This window comes from Orussus abietinus, unplaced genomic scaffold (assembly GCF_000612105.2).
Source record: "Orussus abietinus isolate OABI.00-Male unplaced genomic scaffold, Oabi_2.0 scaffold22, whole genome shotgun sequence".
NCBI classification, from domain to species: Eukaryota; Metazoa; Arthropoda; class Insecta; order Hymenoptera; family Orussidae; genus Orussus; species Orussus abietinus.
Genome location: NW_019394596.1, coordinates 924,360 through 939,599, shown reverse-complemented (window position 1 = coordinate 939,599; position 15,240 = coordinate 924,360). Strand labels below are relative to the sequence as shown.

Sequence of the window (15,240 nt, the reverse complement as noted above, 5' to 3'; positions counted from 1 at the left end):
CGTCGTTTTACTAACTCGCTTCCCACATTCTTCAGGAGCTATTTTCCATATTAAACGATTTCCTATTAACGCTTTTTACGAAGGAAATTCTGACGGTTCAATCCGCTCGAACATCGAATTCGGAATCTTTCTGAATTCTTCATTCTTCTCCCAGGAATTTCCCTAAAGCTGGCGATGATGACAGTTTTGTTCGAGTTTCCAAAGTCGGTCGAAAGGATTTCGAATTTAAAAAGATCAATATCTTCCTACCCTCCTTTATCCTCTGCCTGATAGATTTCGGGAGAGCCCTTGTATTTACACTTACCGTGGGCGGCCCCCACCTCGAGCTGGGTCGCGTGTGAGGCTTGAGTCGAGGTGATTCCCACGCGTTTCACACTCCAAAGGATTAACGCCACCCCCTGAGTGTGCGAGCCCGTGCGCCCGCGCATCGGCCTCGTCCTCCGAAGCGCATGCGCCCTGCACGCTCGGTCACGTGCCAATGAGGAGCGAGCGCTTTCTTCGATCCCTTCGCTCTAGGGGAAAGGACAAATGGCGCGATGGCGGAGAAATGGCATGGCTTGGAAAACTCCGAGATACCTGGAAGAGAATAGCGAAAATCATTGAAAATCAGGGAATGTCTACCGGAGAATCCGACCTATATCAGCTGTTGCATTTACGAATGTTACTTTTGCTTGTGTAAATGTGAACAACGCATCTATTAGAATTACCTGCCAATGAGTAGATACGTGTCGAGGAGGAATCCTCGGACTCTCGGCCTAACTAGGGACAAACAACGCTACGTGCCGCCAATCATGAATGGAGCTTTTCAAATATTTACCGGACCGATCGTCGACTAGTTCAGATTGCCAGTTCACGAGAAGCGGTCTCGGCGGACGTGACCGTCGAAATGGCGGCGCGAGATTGCGCCGACAAATCCTTGGAGGGACGCGTCATTCCCGTTTGCTTTCCGTTAACGGGGAAGGGTCCTAATTACTTAAAGCGCGATCCGTAAACATTACTTTACAATCGGTGCAACTCATGCATCCCGTTAAATATTAGAACCGCCGAATGGAGAGCCCGAATCTCCTCGCAAAAGTCGGGGCTTCGGTCCCCCGGCACGCGACAAGATGGCGGACTCCTGCAACGCGGCGAAACTGCGCATTAACCTCGACCCTGTCGCATAGAGGCCCGTTTCAAGTGATTTTCCCCTGAACTTTGCCATTCCCGAGTTTCAGACTCATTCCAAGGCGCTTTCTATCCTCATTCTCCGTTGTTTTTTAATAAAGCCGAATCCTCCTCCCTATATCTTCCCTGCGAATATAAATCCGCTTTCGGTACTCGAAGCTGCACGCTCTCGAGATTATCGCGATCGGATGTAGCCAATCTCGGAGGTTCGAGTTCTTTCTCCCATGGTTTACGGCATCCAGGCATACAAAGGCTATTGGCTTTCGTTCGGGTCCCTCGCCACGCGATAATGGCGGACCTCTGCGATGCTGGTTACCCGATATCTCGCGGTAAAGCTGCGCATTAATTAACCCCGGCGCGCCGGCCCTGCCAAGTTCATCTCTACTTTGAAGTTTAATCTCTAATGGCAGTGGCGGCGCAATTAGGCAAGGCTTATTTTCGGTGAATACGAGTCCTGGACGAGGCCGCATTCGGGCCACGTGGACGACACGCGTCGATCGTTACCTCATCGCCGCTCGCAATTGTTTCCCCTGAACATGATTAGACGCCGCTGCACCGGCCGGCGTGGAAGCGTGCCTCGATAAGGGTCCGGGGTAAGACCAAGGGCGACGAGTTCGCCATCTTGAACAACTCTATGACTAATCGAAGCGGCGACCCCCAGCCCTCGGACGCCATAATATCTCACGGACACCGTTTTAAACCTACTCTTCCGCCAAGATTAAACGTTATCACGCACCGTTCCAATCTTAAAATCCGTACGAACTATCCAAAAAGGCATATCGCCATTTCGATAACGCTTAACAACCTCAAAGTTCATAACCTCCTGATCCGCGGCCTCTGAAACCCATGCCGGAATGAACTAATTCATAGTAGAACAGTCGAGTAAATATTGGTCGGCCATTTTGGTATCGCGGGGTACTTCGGGATTGTTTTTCTTTTTTTAATTACGCCTTGAAGGAGGTTAGTGCTTTAATGTTTAGCATTAAATAACAACAATCGTCGATCGCGGGGCGGTCCGGGCCCGATGTAATGACAATTACGAGTTTTCTGTGGGCATATCAATCGGCACGTGGCGCCGCGCGTCGAGGGGCGCGGCCGACGCGTGGCGACGCGTGAGAACGGCGTCGCTCGCACGCGGACAGCGTGCACGCGCGGCCACGTGCTCCCTGAAATTTCGGCCGAAGCGCGCCGATTTATCGGTATATATGTGACCACTTCGCGCGTGCACGTGCACGTATATTCCGCATACACCGAAAAACGAGCGGCCGAGAACGCAGTTTCGCGGCCGCGGCGATGCAAGATGCGAGACGAAAGATAGACGAATGCTCGAAGGAGCATCCGACCTGTTGCTTCGAATTCCTGGGACTCGTTCTCTCGTATAGTCGCGTCCACGATTATCTGCGAAACGGCTTCTTGTGCACGCGCGAGATTATCGCCGGGAACTCGTTGTCGGAGGTCAGTTAAACGTACATAGAGAGAATATACAGTCGAGTTAACGAGTAATTCTAACATAGCTTTCATTGATACCACTTCACGAGAAATGAGAATGCCGAACCAAATTTGGTGTCAGGAAATTTTTCAGAATATTCCCCAAGTTCGAAGTACACTGAGAGAAAGAAAAAAAAAAAAGAAGTTGACTTAAAGAAACATGCATTGGGTTAATAATATCCCGGGATCGAATACGCGCAAAGAAATGTCAGATTAAATTAACATAATTCGGTGGTCGGTATTAATTTTTTCTTTCGACGAGGTAATTGTTCCTTGCAATTATATACGATTCGGGCGACGGTGTATATTTGTTTCGGACAACTAGTCTTTTTTCTTTGGGAAGTGTAATTGCTGAGTCTGCTTCCCTTTAGGGTAAATCGTTGGAAATCATTGGGAATGGCCAAGCGGAGCGTATAGTCGTATACTATTTCTGCGGTTTAACGATCCGTTCTTATGCATAATTCGGTAATGTCTATATGCGCCCCTTTCAGCGGGGTGCGAAATATCGGCAATCGACGGGTCGCCCTTCCTGGAGAGAAAGCGCACCATCCGATCGCTCTTGGGCCGGTCCAATCGAATTAACATACTCTCAATAACCAATAATTCTCGCCGCCGAGATATCTCGACTATCGATCAAATCCGCGTTAATTCAATTCGATCTCGGCCCCCGGCTCTTGTGCGGGGTCCCCGAGGGGGCATATAGGCGTATGTGCTCTCCTCCAGCCATTGCGACAATTACGGGAGCCGGGCGAATACTAAAGTCACACGCTAAGTGTAACCCCCTATCTCTGCACATGTTCCAAGTACGAAACGAGAGTGAGGGCCGACCAACCTCGGCGAAATCATTTTTACAAGTAGCCGAAAGTTCCTTGCAAGCTGATTGCAAAAGCCTTTGACATCAACATCAATTCGTCGTTTATGACAGATTATTATTCCACGTTGGAGACATGCGCCCGGATGAACTAGGGTACGAATAAAGGGCTACAAGATTTTCCCATTTGGGGGAGCCGGGCATAAATCCTTCCATCGTTCAAGAGTAAATTCCATTTTTTTTTATCGTGTACGTATCAAACATAATATCCGCACCCACCCACGTGTACGTATATTTTGTTTAGGATTTTCCAAGGCACATGCTAGTCAGGGTCACTCGTGCAAGTTTCAATGCTTTCCATGGATTTAATCACGGAGTTAGATATCGCTCATGCGATATACATTCAGGGAACATGCGATAAACGTGTAGCAAACGTGCGGCAGGCATGTGGCGATTGTGCAGAAAGCATGTTTCGTGTGTATGTACACGGTGGGGCACCCACCCCGGCATAAAGGCCACCCTCTTGATAGGCGGTGGGGCACCCTCACGTCTCTGATAAGCGGGGGAGGCCGAGCTTATATATAGGGCCGCGCAACCCCGCAGGCCAGCATTTCGACGCGAGCCACCCCCGTGCGAACGTCGCGGCGCATCCCGAGAGTTCCCCCCTCTCGGGGTAATTTCGCAAGATTTAATTGCAGATCGGAGTACGGGCCAGCTGCAAATCGCTAATTATCGATACCACCCTCGACGAGATCTTGCCCATCGATTGCCCTACTTTTCGAGGGCCTCCGGCCTCGTGACGTCTACGTGACGTCCACTGTGACGTTATCGACATGCTGAAGAAGGTCCTCGGCAAGTCCGGAAGAAGGATCCTGAGGGTGAGCTTCCGAATTTAATCAGAAACCTGAATAGCGGAATATCCACCTGTCACTGACATTAATATTGTCATCCATGTCATCACAAAAAGTGCGCAATTAATCTCATCCAGAAATTGTTCAATTGTTCATTCGTGGTGGCCACGTTTTCGGATATTTCCGATCCGGTCTGCAACCTTTACTAACAATAGTATAAAAAACTCGGACAGTCCGAAGAATTTTCTAGGATTTTCTATCTTTGTATCGGGAGGAAACGGAAAATAATTCCTAACGAAGGCCACAGATGCGTTATCGAATTATTGTTCTCTGTTTCGGTAAAGAGAGCTGCGCACTTCCTATTGACCGTGAGCAGCCTGATACGTTTCAATAGATATTTAGCACGTATCGATTGCTGAAATCGCTTAAAAATTAACTAACTTCGAGTATACAGGGTCCATGGACCGAAAACCTTCGCGATCCTCATTAGTTTCCAACCGATCACCAAGCATTATCGGCACAATTACGTGTCGATAATCGCGTCTAGTCATTGTAAGCAAAGTTGACGAAAGGGACTGTATTGATTTCTAGCAGACGATATTTCTTCCTCGAGGAAATTCCATCATAGTTCCACTTTAAGGGACCGAACTAAGCACCGGTAATTGCGGCATCCACCTTCCTTTATTTTGCAATTAACACCGCTCAATACCTCGCCATCAATAACGGAGTCATGAATAACGGAGGTCTCTATGGACTCCTGAACATTAAGCCTTCTGGTATTATCAGTACGTCCGCACAATAACGAGCAATTAAATATTCCATCATTTTTAAGGGCCGGGTGGAATTCCCAATCAGAGGCGGCGCTCGAGAGTCCAATTTCCCAGGCTTATCACGTAGGGGCAAAATCGAATCCCACCACCCATGACCTTTATCCAGCTGGAAATCAATGAGCACTTAACGTGGAGGCAATGTCGGAATTTCAGATCCCTGGATGCGGAAGCTTTCTCGTCACGCGTTCTAAAAAAAGACCCTCTTCACCCCAGGGAGGATAAGAGCTTCCTGGAGAGGTTATTTATGATTCATGATCAGTGATATAGCTATGATTCTCGTTCCAGGCATTCAAGAAGCTCTCGGAGAGATGTCGGAAGTCGAAAAAGGAACGGGATGAGAATTTCGATGACGTCGCGCGGATGAAGTGGATCTCTACCTTGGAGGATCCTGATGCCGAATCCTTGGCATGGTCTTTGGCATCCTTCGACGCAAGAAGCGTCGATACCTTCGTCACGTTCGTCGCAGAAGGCATGGACGAGTGTCCTCCTTGCTGCTACTGGTGCATAGAACATGAGGAGAACCAAAAGAACGAGAACAGAGAAAATGAGATGATCATTTAACTCAGAGTTCATTCCCGAGGGGGCCGAAGAAGACGCGGATGTTTGTTCTGTTTGCTATTATCAGCGTGTAATAGCAGGGGCAGGAGATAAACGAAGGGCAGAACCGAGGGAACATAGAAAATGATATGATTACTCAAATCCAGGCGCCTTCACGAGGTCGCTGAAGAGGACATTCATATCTCTCTTGTGAAAGTACCTATCAACGGATTACCTCTACCTTATCAAGTGTATCAATCAGGACATGGCACAGATTGTGTGGACTTATTTCTTGCAGGACCGTGAAGAAGAATAAAAGTACTTATTGTTGTACCTAGCACTTCAGGGTGCCAGATATGTGGACACGTATTAGCCGACTGGATTACGATTGTTCTCCTTGCTGATACCATTATCGGGAGCATCAGATCTATGAAGAGACATTCTACAAGTTGGGTGGTGGGTGACGTGAAATTTTTCGGAAAAATATATCCTCGAAATCCAGAAGACCAGGGGTATCGGGAATCGACTCCCACCAGTTTAAAAGAATTCTATTAGGAAATGAGATTCTTCGCGGAGAGGTTCTTCCTTTGGTTCAACTCGGTCATTTATCAGTTTTACACCTCGCAATTGTTAAGCCAGGGAAATAGAAGGAAAAAAATTCCCGTGAGCCATATCGATTAGCCTTGCGTCGGGCTATTTTTACAAGGTGCACCTTTTCCGCGGTTACTTTGTACCGTGGCTTACATTTCGATTGTAGGCATCGACTTCGCTTGTAGTTAGTTTTGCGTTCTTGTGCAATAGCGACTAAAACGTACATCAAACGATCAAAAGTCCACCTTAGGTAAATTTTTGCAACTTGTGTTCGAACGGTGAAAAGAGGAGGTATTACAGATACGATTTTGTTCCTATACGTTAAAAACTCGAATAAGTGGTCTACAGAAGGCAGAAGGCGAAATCTTTACAGTAGGATTAGAGTAACAACTTCAACTAAGAGGAGAAAAAAATATGCGTACCTAAGTCAAGATCTACGTAAGAATATAAAAACTGAGTGCATGACACGTGAATTTACAAACTGCTCAATAGGGCCTATCGAGAGACTGACGAATACTATATTCTTCCTACAAGAATCTTATGTAAATAAAAGGATATAAGTACTGTTTAATAGACAGATATACGATGTATGCGGAGACACTATGTAAATAGATAGTACAAGTCTAAGTATTATTAAGGCTGTGAAATTACGATTCAAGGTTGTCCGGAATAAAGATACGACTGTAACGAGAATTATTCTTTTATACCCACCCTTCGGTAGTAATGGAAAAATGTACAACCTAAAGCCACCTTTACTTGATTATCTCTAGTTCTCTAAATGATATCCCGTAAAGTCCATGGCATTTGATAATGTCTCCGAGATAAAAAGACCAGCGGAATACCAAAATCTCGACAAGCTCACCTGGCAGAAAGTCAGTTTAAAGCCCCTTAATAGAAATGTCTAACTAACGAGGTCGAGGGAATGCAAATTTCCGTAAGGGTAGAATGGACACTAAGGGCGAACAATGGCCACGCGACTGCAGTATTCCTAATTCCCGCAAAATTGGAATCTCTCCCGCTCCTATTGGCCGCCGGATAGCCCGTAACATTGTCACCGGGTTATTTGTTCTCCCCCCATTTTTTCTCCTCCCGGTCGGTGGAATATTTTGCATCTTGCATGAATAATCTTCCGCTCAAGCGCGTGTGCAAAACTAACGAGTACCAGAACTGGTTGGCACATAATGGCGGAAGAAAGGAGATGTTGCCTAACCCGGGGTTGTTCGAATTTTGCACCCAGCCAATAAAGGGGATTTGCATTTCCCTCCCGCAAAAGGATTTTGCATGATAAAAACCTTCGATAAAATACATACATTATATCACCGTAACCTTCGGGATGTTCAGATGGGGCGAAACTTGGGCTTGGATGAATTTAAGAAATTAAAGGTAAACGTTATCCCCTATTTCATGAGAATTAACCAAGAGTAAAGGGAAGAAGAAAATTCCCCCAGGAAATTGTGTGGAAGGTGGATGTGGAAAGTTACCCCCGAGGTAGTTCTTTGCAAAACGTCACTTTATTACAAACGTGTATTGCAAAAATATCGAAACGCCCCCCAGAAGTGCGTATTGGGTTCTCGGCGGCACTTCCGGGGAAATTCCTCGCGGCAATTCCACTCATCAAAATGCGTGTTCAAAAGGGTGCTTTTTCGCAGCCCTCTGCGCGGTGGCTTACAATTTACCCAAAATATAAATATGTATGTACACTGTACAAAGGGATCTCCCGTGGAAACGGCCCGAGAACCTCGGCGCGTTATTTCAAAATAAATACTTCTTCGTATAAATTCTTATTAGGTACCTGTATGACTATCATATTATCACTCGCGGAATCCTGGCCGATCGGCCTGCCCGTCCTGAGGCTCAAGAGGGGAATTCCTCTCACGAGGCACCATTATTCCATATATACAACATAAATAAATGCACAAGGAGATACATATAAATATATACAACAATCGTCGCTAATTTCCCCCTCCACGAACACCCTGGTCAAAAGGAGCAACAATTAGGAAGCCTCGCATCGAATCTTTCAAAATCAGCGACCAGCGTACCTCGTTATCGCTGATAAAAAGCACACAGTCCAAGTCTTACTCTATCAATATCCTTACAATAACGCTTTCTTTGGTCTTACGCGCTCCCTAAAATCAGAGGCGAGGAGCCGAGGTATAATTCCTGTACTCGATATCGTATACACTCCCAGAGAGGGAAGATCTCTCCCAGAATCCTAACTTCCTGGTCACCAGGATGCGAACCCTTTGTTCTAGAAATTCGCTGAACAATATCCAGATTATTGTCGTAATTTCAAGGGAACTCCCAATCCCCTAATAGACCACTTCCAGGATCCAGGGTCTTGATCTATCGGTTCATATCAGAATTAGGCACCCCGTTAATGATACCACGCTTAGGATAAAGATTAACTTCCACCAATATTTTCCAAGGTCCTTCATCTCCACCCTGGACCCTCCACCAATAACCCTGAAATACCGTGTACAATGGGTGCTATTTCCAAGCGAATCGATCCCTCGGCAGGCAATTTCCATGTTTCAGGATTCGTCGGATTTCCGGGTACCTCCTGGCACCATCTCCACGTCGAGGCGCCTTCCTAGCTGGTCGATCTTGAATCCTTCACCCTTAACTCCCTATCATCATTTATAATGCTTGCTATTTCAGGAGGGATCGATCCCTCAATAGGCCAGCTCTGCTCCCCATGGTCTGTAAGGCTTTCCGTGCTGCTGTTGGGGGTACTGTCCAGGGTACTGCCCCCATCCTAGGGCTCCTCCACCGAGAAGGGGAGGCACACTTCCGGCGCCAGGAGGCATCCCCGAAGAGGCGGAACTCGGTGGCTCGTAGCTAGGACCCGAAGAGGTCGAGGTCAACGGCGCGGACGGCACAGGACCTCCAGGGGGAGGCGGGTGTTCCCTGTGAAAGCTCTGCAGGTGGGACAGAAGTCTCAACCTGAGGGGGTCTCTCTCGTCCAGGCCCTCCATTGTCACCAGGTACCGCCCTACCTCGGCGGCGCACTCGCCCCAGCCCACGGCGTGATAATCCATCGCCAATTTCGTACTGTCGTACCCTTCTGGACCTGGAATTAAAAAGAGCAGTGGTCAGTCTACGTGTCTTCACGGGAGCCATTACAAACAGCCTCGCGTGACTTGTTCGTATAACGAGAAGGCATTATCCCTCCCGATCTTTCTCCAGGGGTCGGTCAATTCTTCCTGAGGGTCTGTAACTTCACTTTAAGGTGACGTGGAACCCTTAAGGGGATATAAAAGTGGCATGTTAAGGGTCAGTCGTCCATGAAACTGACCCCGGAACAGCGAATCGTCTCAAATTGTACAACGTGAATGTGGGAATTTCTTTTTTTCAGTTTGTTCATAGACATTTAACAAAAATTTCTTCCATTTTTAAATTTCATCCAGTAAACATTTTATCCCATAGGATTATAATTTGTTAGCCAGTTTTATGGGATAACCTCCAGAAAAAAATGTTTCCTTCGACTCTACAGATTTAACGCATATTTATATACTTGTAAATTGGCAGATAGAGCGGGTATTAAAGAAGGCAATTGTTCGATATAAAGACGCTAACGTGGAACCCCGTGGTCTGGTTACGCACGCTCGAAGCGTGTGCTTTCGAAGGACGTGTGCGAGGAGCGACTCGCACGCGTGTGCGTGGAGCCAGCAGGGGACAGGTAGCGTGGGAACCCCGTTTCGATCCCCATAGAGAGAGGGGCTAAGCCGTATTTATACACGATTTATACGAACACGTCGTCTCCGGGCATAATGTACCTCGAATTATGCGAGATATCATTCCGCTCCTCCCTCTTTCGCGCGAACTGCGGAAATGACACGCGTCAGCTGGGCAACAAAAAAAAGGGAAGAAAGAGACCCTCTAGGATAATTTTCGAGTAATTGTAATAGTATATCAAAGATCGCCATCGGAAAGTAGATCGATTCGAGGTACGCACACCAAGCCAGGACTAAAGTTCATACGGATTATTTCCGCACACGAATAGATACGCATGAAAAAATGTCCCATTGTTGTGAAGTCGCGTAATTGGTCAACATTAGAAAGTCTACACAAACGTGATACGAATACGCGATTGAAATTTCGAGTTCATTATTGCAGGAGTACTATAGGGTGCAAGGGGGTAAGAGTCGTGTACACGTATCGGGAAAGATTGCACTCCGAGTATGAAACTCGAGTGACTCTTCGAGATCGATTTCGAAATGGTAATCGGCGAAGTGTCCGCGATTGGAATATCCTATCACCCCCTCGGGGGAGTAAAAGTGCCCGAGAGACCAGAGCGACGTCTCCATATAGCGTGCACGTATCGATGTACTTATGCACATAGATTATATACAGGCGGACCCTCGTAATTGGGAATATTAAATTTAATATCTCGTGGCCACCCTCTAGCGATAGAGGGGCCGCATTTACAAACAACGAAGTCCCGGAACAATCGGGGGCATCGACGTAGCTGGTTTCCCACAGGGTCCCCGCATCTGTCCCCGAGCGCGGTGTGTGCGCGCACCTCGTACAGAAGTATCGCCCTCTCTCTCCCTCTCGCGCGGCGCGGCATCTCTCGGTCTCGCTCCCACTACCGAGCCCCGGCCGAGCGGCCCTTCCTCGTTCCCCCCGATCGTGGGAACCCCTCTCGGAAGAGTTCTTGACTTCCTGTGCTTCCCACAGGATCTCGGCCAGGACCAGCACCTGCTCCCGACTGCGGAGTCCCGATCGTTTAGCGGGACTCCTTCGACCTCGAGGATGGACAAGGACGTAGAGAAAGAAAGCGAAATCCTTTGGATGCCACTTTCACATCCCCTTAAGGGAAGAACGAGCGGCTGCTGCGACTTTCATTTTTCATTTTTTTTTTTTTTGTTAACATGCTCTCGATATCTCGTTACTTTAACAATGTCAGAAACGATACCGAATTTCTTAATAAAATCGTGGAAGAGAGAAATGGCACAGGATTCCCGCGTTTCACGGGGAAATCTGCGGCAGATGGTGATTCGGTTATCGGATTGCGGTTAGGTTAGGTTAGGTGAGGTTAAGCGTGGGCTCTGCGGCCTGGTCGAAACACCCGCACGGTCAACAGGTGTCTTCCGGTCAAAAAGGTCCAAAGCGACCGCAATGTGCCCGACCGACAAGTGCGGTGAGCTGTTTGAGGTTAGGCGAATGGATCTCGAGACCTCCACAGGGCTGTTTACAAACAATCCGCGAGATCCTTCCTACCTCTCTTCTCAATTTCGCTTCGTGAATATCTGGAGCCCGTTAATCCGATCTCTCCCGTTTAATTTTTCGCTATTATCTAGACAGGCTATCGAGAATAAATAAATAAATCTATTCCAAGGAATTTTCAGAAAGAAAGAGGAAGAGAGCCGAGGTTGTCTATCGTTTCCTCGGAGAAGACGAGTGGTCGAACCGAGTTCCAAGGGGAAGGTTCCAAAACAACCCGAGGAACAGGCTCGACCATCCTATCGCGCATTCAGGGATCTCTTTCGCAAGCTACGACAATTGCGCGAGGTGCAATCAGCGAATGCGCTTCCGCGCCTCGCCGCCTACTTCCTGTGCCAGGACCTCGGAGGGAAAAGAAAGGGTGAAAGGGAGAGGCAAAGCGGTGGAGAAGGAAAGGCCTCGCTCTATTCCCAGGGAGGTAAGGAAGGACTCAGGAAGGAAAACAGGATGTGCGAACGCATTGTGCACCGGAGATGTTGCGCTGCACCCAACGGGAGCAGGATGTCACTTCCGGTGGACAAGGTGGCGTCCTTCGGGACCGTTAAGGATACAGTTTGACCGACCATCTGCTTCTTAAAATCACGCATGCCTTAATTATATAGAATCCTTGGGCGACCACTTCTCGTTGCGCCTTCGAGCGCATTATACGCGTCCTTTGCTCGTTTCTTTAGGAATCGTTCGACAGGTGCACCGATATTCCTTGGACATCCCTTTCCTGCTACGTTCCGAGCCCATCGCCGATTACCGAGTGATCCTCGGGTCTACTTTCCCCTTTTCTGCCCTGGATAATTCCTCACCTTTATTTCGCAGCGTCCTGAGATGCTCCACCGTCAACTGCAGGATCTCAGCCTTCTCCAGCTTCCCGCTGTGTGGATCCCTCGCCGCGGCCGGGACCAATCTTCTAAGCTCGCCAAGGGATGCGTTTATCCTGTCCCTCCGCTTCTTCTCGATCATCCCCCGTCTCCTCTTCCTGGACGCGTGTTGGCAGGAGTCGCCTCCAGGGGAGTTGCAACTGCAAACAAAATGGATCTCATCGAACCTGACCTCGTGGCTTCCGAACTTACAATCCGGGGGGACAATGTCGGTTTGATTGCATTGTTGCAATTAAGCGATGAGGTGACCCGGCCTGACCGAGATAAAGCTTCATTAATATTCATGTTTCAACGTCGGAGGCAATCGCACGGCGACGGCCGCCATATTGTGACCAGGGTCGAGGACCATTCGCAAAAGCCGAATCGCCGTAAATACGAGTGCCTCCATAAAATATGCTTTTGTTCCCGGCCGAACAAGCGATCGTACGTGTTGTGACACTCTAGGCCGTATTAGATTACAGGGCGCTGCCAAACTTGCCGGCCATAATGCGAGATTACGCTTTTGAGCATGAGAAGAGAGAAGGGTCGGAAAGTTTGAACGAGCGTCACCGGGGGAGGATTCGATTTTCAGGCCGGAAGTCTCCTTAAAAGCATCGTTATTGACGCCGGTAAAAGCGGTAATAGCGGCCACGGTTTGCGTCAATGAAACGGCTGGCCTCGGCCAAATGGTCGCCACTGCGCAGGACCTGCGGCATGCGAAAGTTCACCGGGTCGCTTGCAAAGCGTCGTAACTGGTTTAGATAATGTGCAGAGATACCGAGACCTTTAAGGGAAACTGCGGGCAATAATGCGTCATTACGAGGCGCCGATGGAGTCGAATTAACCAGAAGTTGAGTCAGTTAAAAGGGGCTCTTGTATAGAATCTCGTGAATTTTTCATGTCGACGTTCAAGCTAGATAAGACCGAGAACTCGAGTGAACCTACGGTTCCTTGCCGCTCTCCTCTGAGAAGACATCGTCACAGTCGGAGTCGCTCATGGCTCGCTTGAGGGGCCTTTGTTGATGCGATTGTTGCTGTTGCTGCTGCTGTTGCTGCTGCTGCGGCTGCTGTGACTCCTGCGTCCTGAGTTCCGTGATATCGATCTTGAGTTCGGGCAGTTCATGGCTGGCTCTAAGTTCGGTGAGTTCGCTCCTCATGCCGGGCATGTCCTGGTGCCTGATCTCGTGCCTGATCTCGTGCCTGATTTCTGGCCGCTGCATCTCGTGCCTGATCTCCGTCCGCTGCATCTCGTGCCTGATTTCTGGCCGCTGCATGTCCGGCTGATGTTGGCGCATCTCGTGCCTATGATCGGCCTTGACATCGCCCACGCCTTGACCACCAGGTGGAACATTGGGGGGGACGTTGGTCCCGCTGGTGGCCGGATGCCTCGGGTCGTGGGGATGGGAATGGGGCTGGGGTTGAGTCTGGGGGTGGTGATGGCGCATCTCCGCGTGCTGATGCGCCTGATACGTGGGATGGGGCGGGGGCGGATAGCCCCAGTGATGCGAAGCCACCCCGGGGGCCGGAAGCGAGGAGAGGTGGCTCGGACCCATGGGTCCCATGGGCGCCATCGAGGCCATGGGGCCCATAGGGGCCATAGGTCCCATCGCGCCGGACGTGATGTCCGACGAGAGCAGGGTGCTGTTCTCGTCGGACCGCGCCACCACGACTCGCCACATCCTGCCGTCCCCGATCTCCACCGAGAGGTCTACCACGGTTCCCGGGTCTCCGGTCCTTCGCTGGCCCGGGTGAACTCTCGATCTCTCCTCTTCTCCGGTCCAAACCTCAGGAACGTATCAAACCTCTTCCGGCTCGACACTATTCGACCTCTCCCACCGACCACTCCAGCACTGCGTATCCGACGACGACTCTCTTCTCATATCCTCCGTTCACGGTCCACCTCTCCACCAGAGCCTCGTTATCTCGGATTCTTCCTTCCTCGAGAATTTCTTCCAAGATCTGCCTCCCGCTGCGCACTTCCGACTCGACATCCCTCGAGGTCCGGATGTTCCGTCCCCGCCGGAGTTCACGTTTTCACGTCCACGTGTCCAAAGGTCCGATCTCGACTTTCCGCCCCGCCGTCCCGGATGGCGAACCGACTGCTTCCGGCGGAAACCCCTGCAACGGCTACGCGCCCGGTCGACAGCCTCCCCGACGCGAAGAACCAAGTTCGCCCGGAAGTCCTCTTTCGGCCGCGAAGCGAGCAGTCGCCCCACTCGACGCGCGAGACACGCGACCCGCGAGCTCTTCTCCGACGCCCCCACCCTCTCTCGCTCTCCTTCTCTCGCGCTCGTCCCAGTGGCCGAGGTAAACGCGAGAGGACGGCCGCGAGTCGCGATGCGTGCTCGGAGCGTGCCCGATGCGTGTGCACCGGTCGCGTGGCGGCGAACGTATGTCGTGTGCGGGAGGACGAGGCCGACACACGACCGGGACCCCCTCCCCCTCCGCGCGCCACGCGGACCCGGAGGGTGGGGGAGAAGCTCGAGCTTGTGGCGCGGACCACCTCCCCCTGCCCCTCTTCCTGCCCCTGCGAGGAAGGGGAGTCCAGGGGGACCGGCCGATTTCGTGGGAACGCCTGTGGCGCTTCGCGCTTATTGTCGCGCTCGTAACGCGCGGTCTAAGGGGGAGGACGGGGGGCCCCGTCTTGTCGCTCCGCGGGGACACACAATAATCGCAAACTTAGTAAAAAATCCTATGATAAGGAATTATAACTGGGGATGCGCGTAAAATTCCAGTCATTTTGACAATATCCTAGAGATACGTAAGTTTGGTGTTCCATTTACGAATGGAGGCTAACCGGTTGATTGATGTAATAATAATAGGAAGAATAATAACCCTGATGATAATAATGATAACATATTGAAATAATAATAGCATGAAGGAACTCT

The 15,240-nt window shown here is 49.8% G+C and overlaps 2 protein-coding genes across 2 annotated transcripts; one reads left to right on the top strand and one right to left on the bottom strand.

Moving 5' to 3' along the window:
* Positions 1–4,073: 4,073 nt before the first annotated feature.
* LOC105701985 lies at positions 4,074–6,965 on the top strand. Its single transcript, XM_012429159.2, has 2 exons — positions 4,074–4,341; positions 5,430–6,965. Exons 1-2 carry the CDS (start codon positions 4,297–4,299, stop codon positions 5,703–5,705), a joined length of 321 nt encoding a protein of 106 aa, XP_012284582.1. The 5' UTR covers positions 4,074–4,296; the 3' UTR covers positions 5,706–6,965.
* Positions 6,966–7,843: 878 nt separating this feature from the next.
* On the bottom strand, positions 7,844–14,557 carry LOC105701981. The gene is made up of 3 exons (XM_012429155.2): positions 13,298–14,557; positions 12,299–12,513; positions 7,844–9,345 (listed from the first exon to the last, which is right to left on the bottom strand). Exons 1-3 carry the CDS (start codon positions 14,029–14,031, stop codon positions 8,948–8,950), a joined length of 1,347 nt encoding a protein of 448 aa, XP_012284578.1. The 5' UTR covers positions 14,032–14,557; the 3' UTR covers positions 7,844–8,947.
* Positions 14,558–15,240: the final 683 nt, after the last annotated feature.

Coding starts and splice junctions, on each gene's coding strand:
- LOC105701981 (XM_012429155.2), bottom strand. CDS start 14,031: ATGTGGCGAGTCGTGGTGGCGCGGTCCGACGAGAACAGCACCCTGCTC. Junction 12,514..13,297: donor GAGGAGAGCGGCAAGGAACC/GTAGGTTCACTC, acceptor TTTTGTTTGCAG/TTGCAACTCCCCTGGAGGCG. Junction 9,346..12,298: donor CAGGACGCTGCGAAATAAAG/GTGAGGAATTAT, acceptor TTTTAATTCCAG/GTCCAGAAGGGTACGACAGT.
- LOC105701985 (XM_012429159.2), top strand. CDS start 4,297: ATGCTGAAGAAGGTCCTCGGCAAGTCCGGAAGAAGGATCCTGAGG. Junction 4,342..5,429: donor CCGGAAGAAGGATCCTGAGG/GTGAGCTTCCGA, acceptor TTCTCGTTCCAG/GCATTCAAGAAGCTCTCGGA.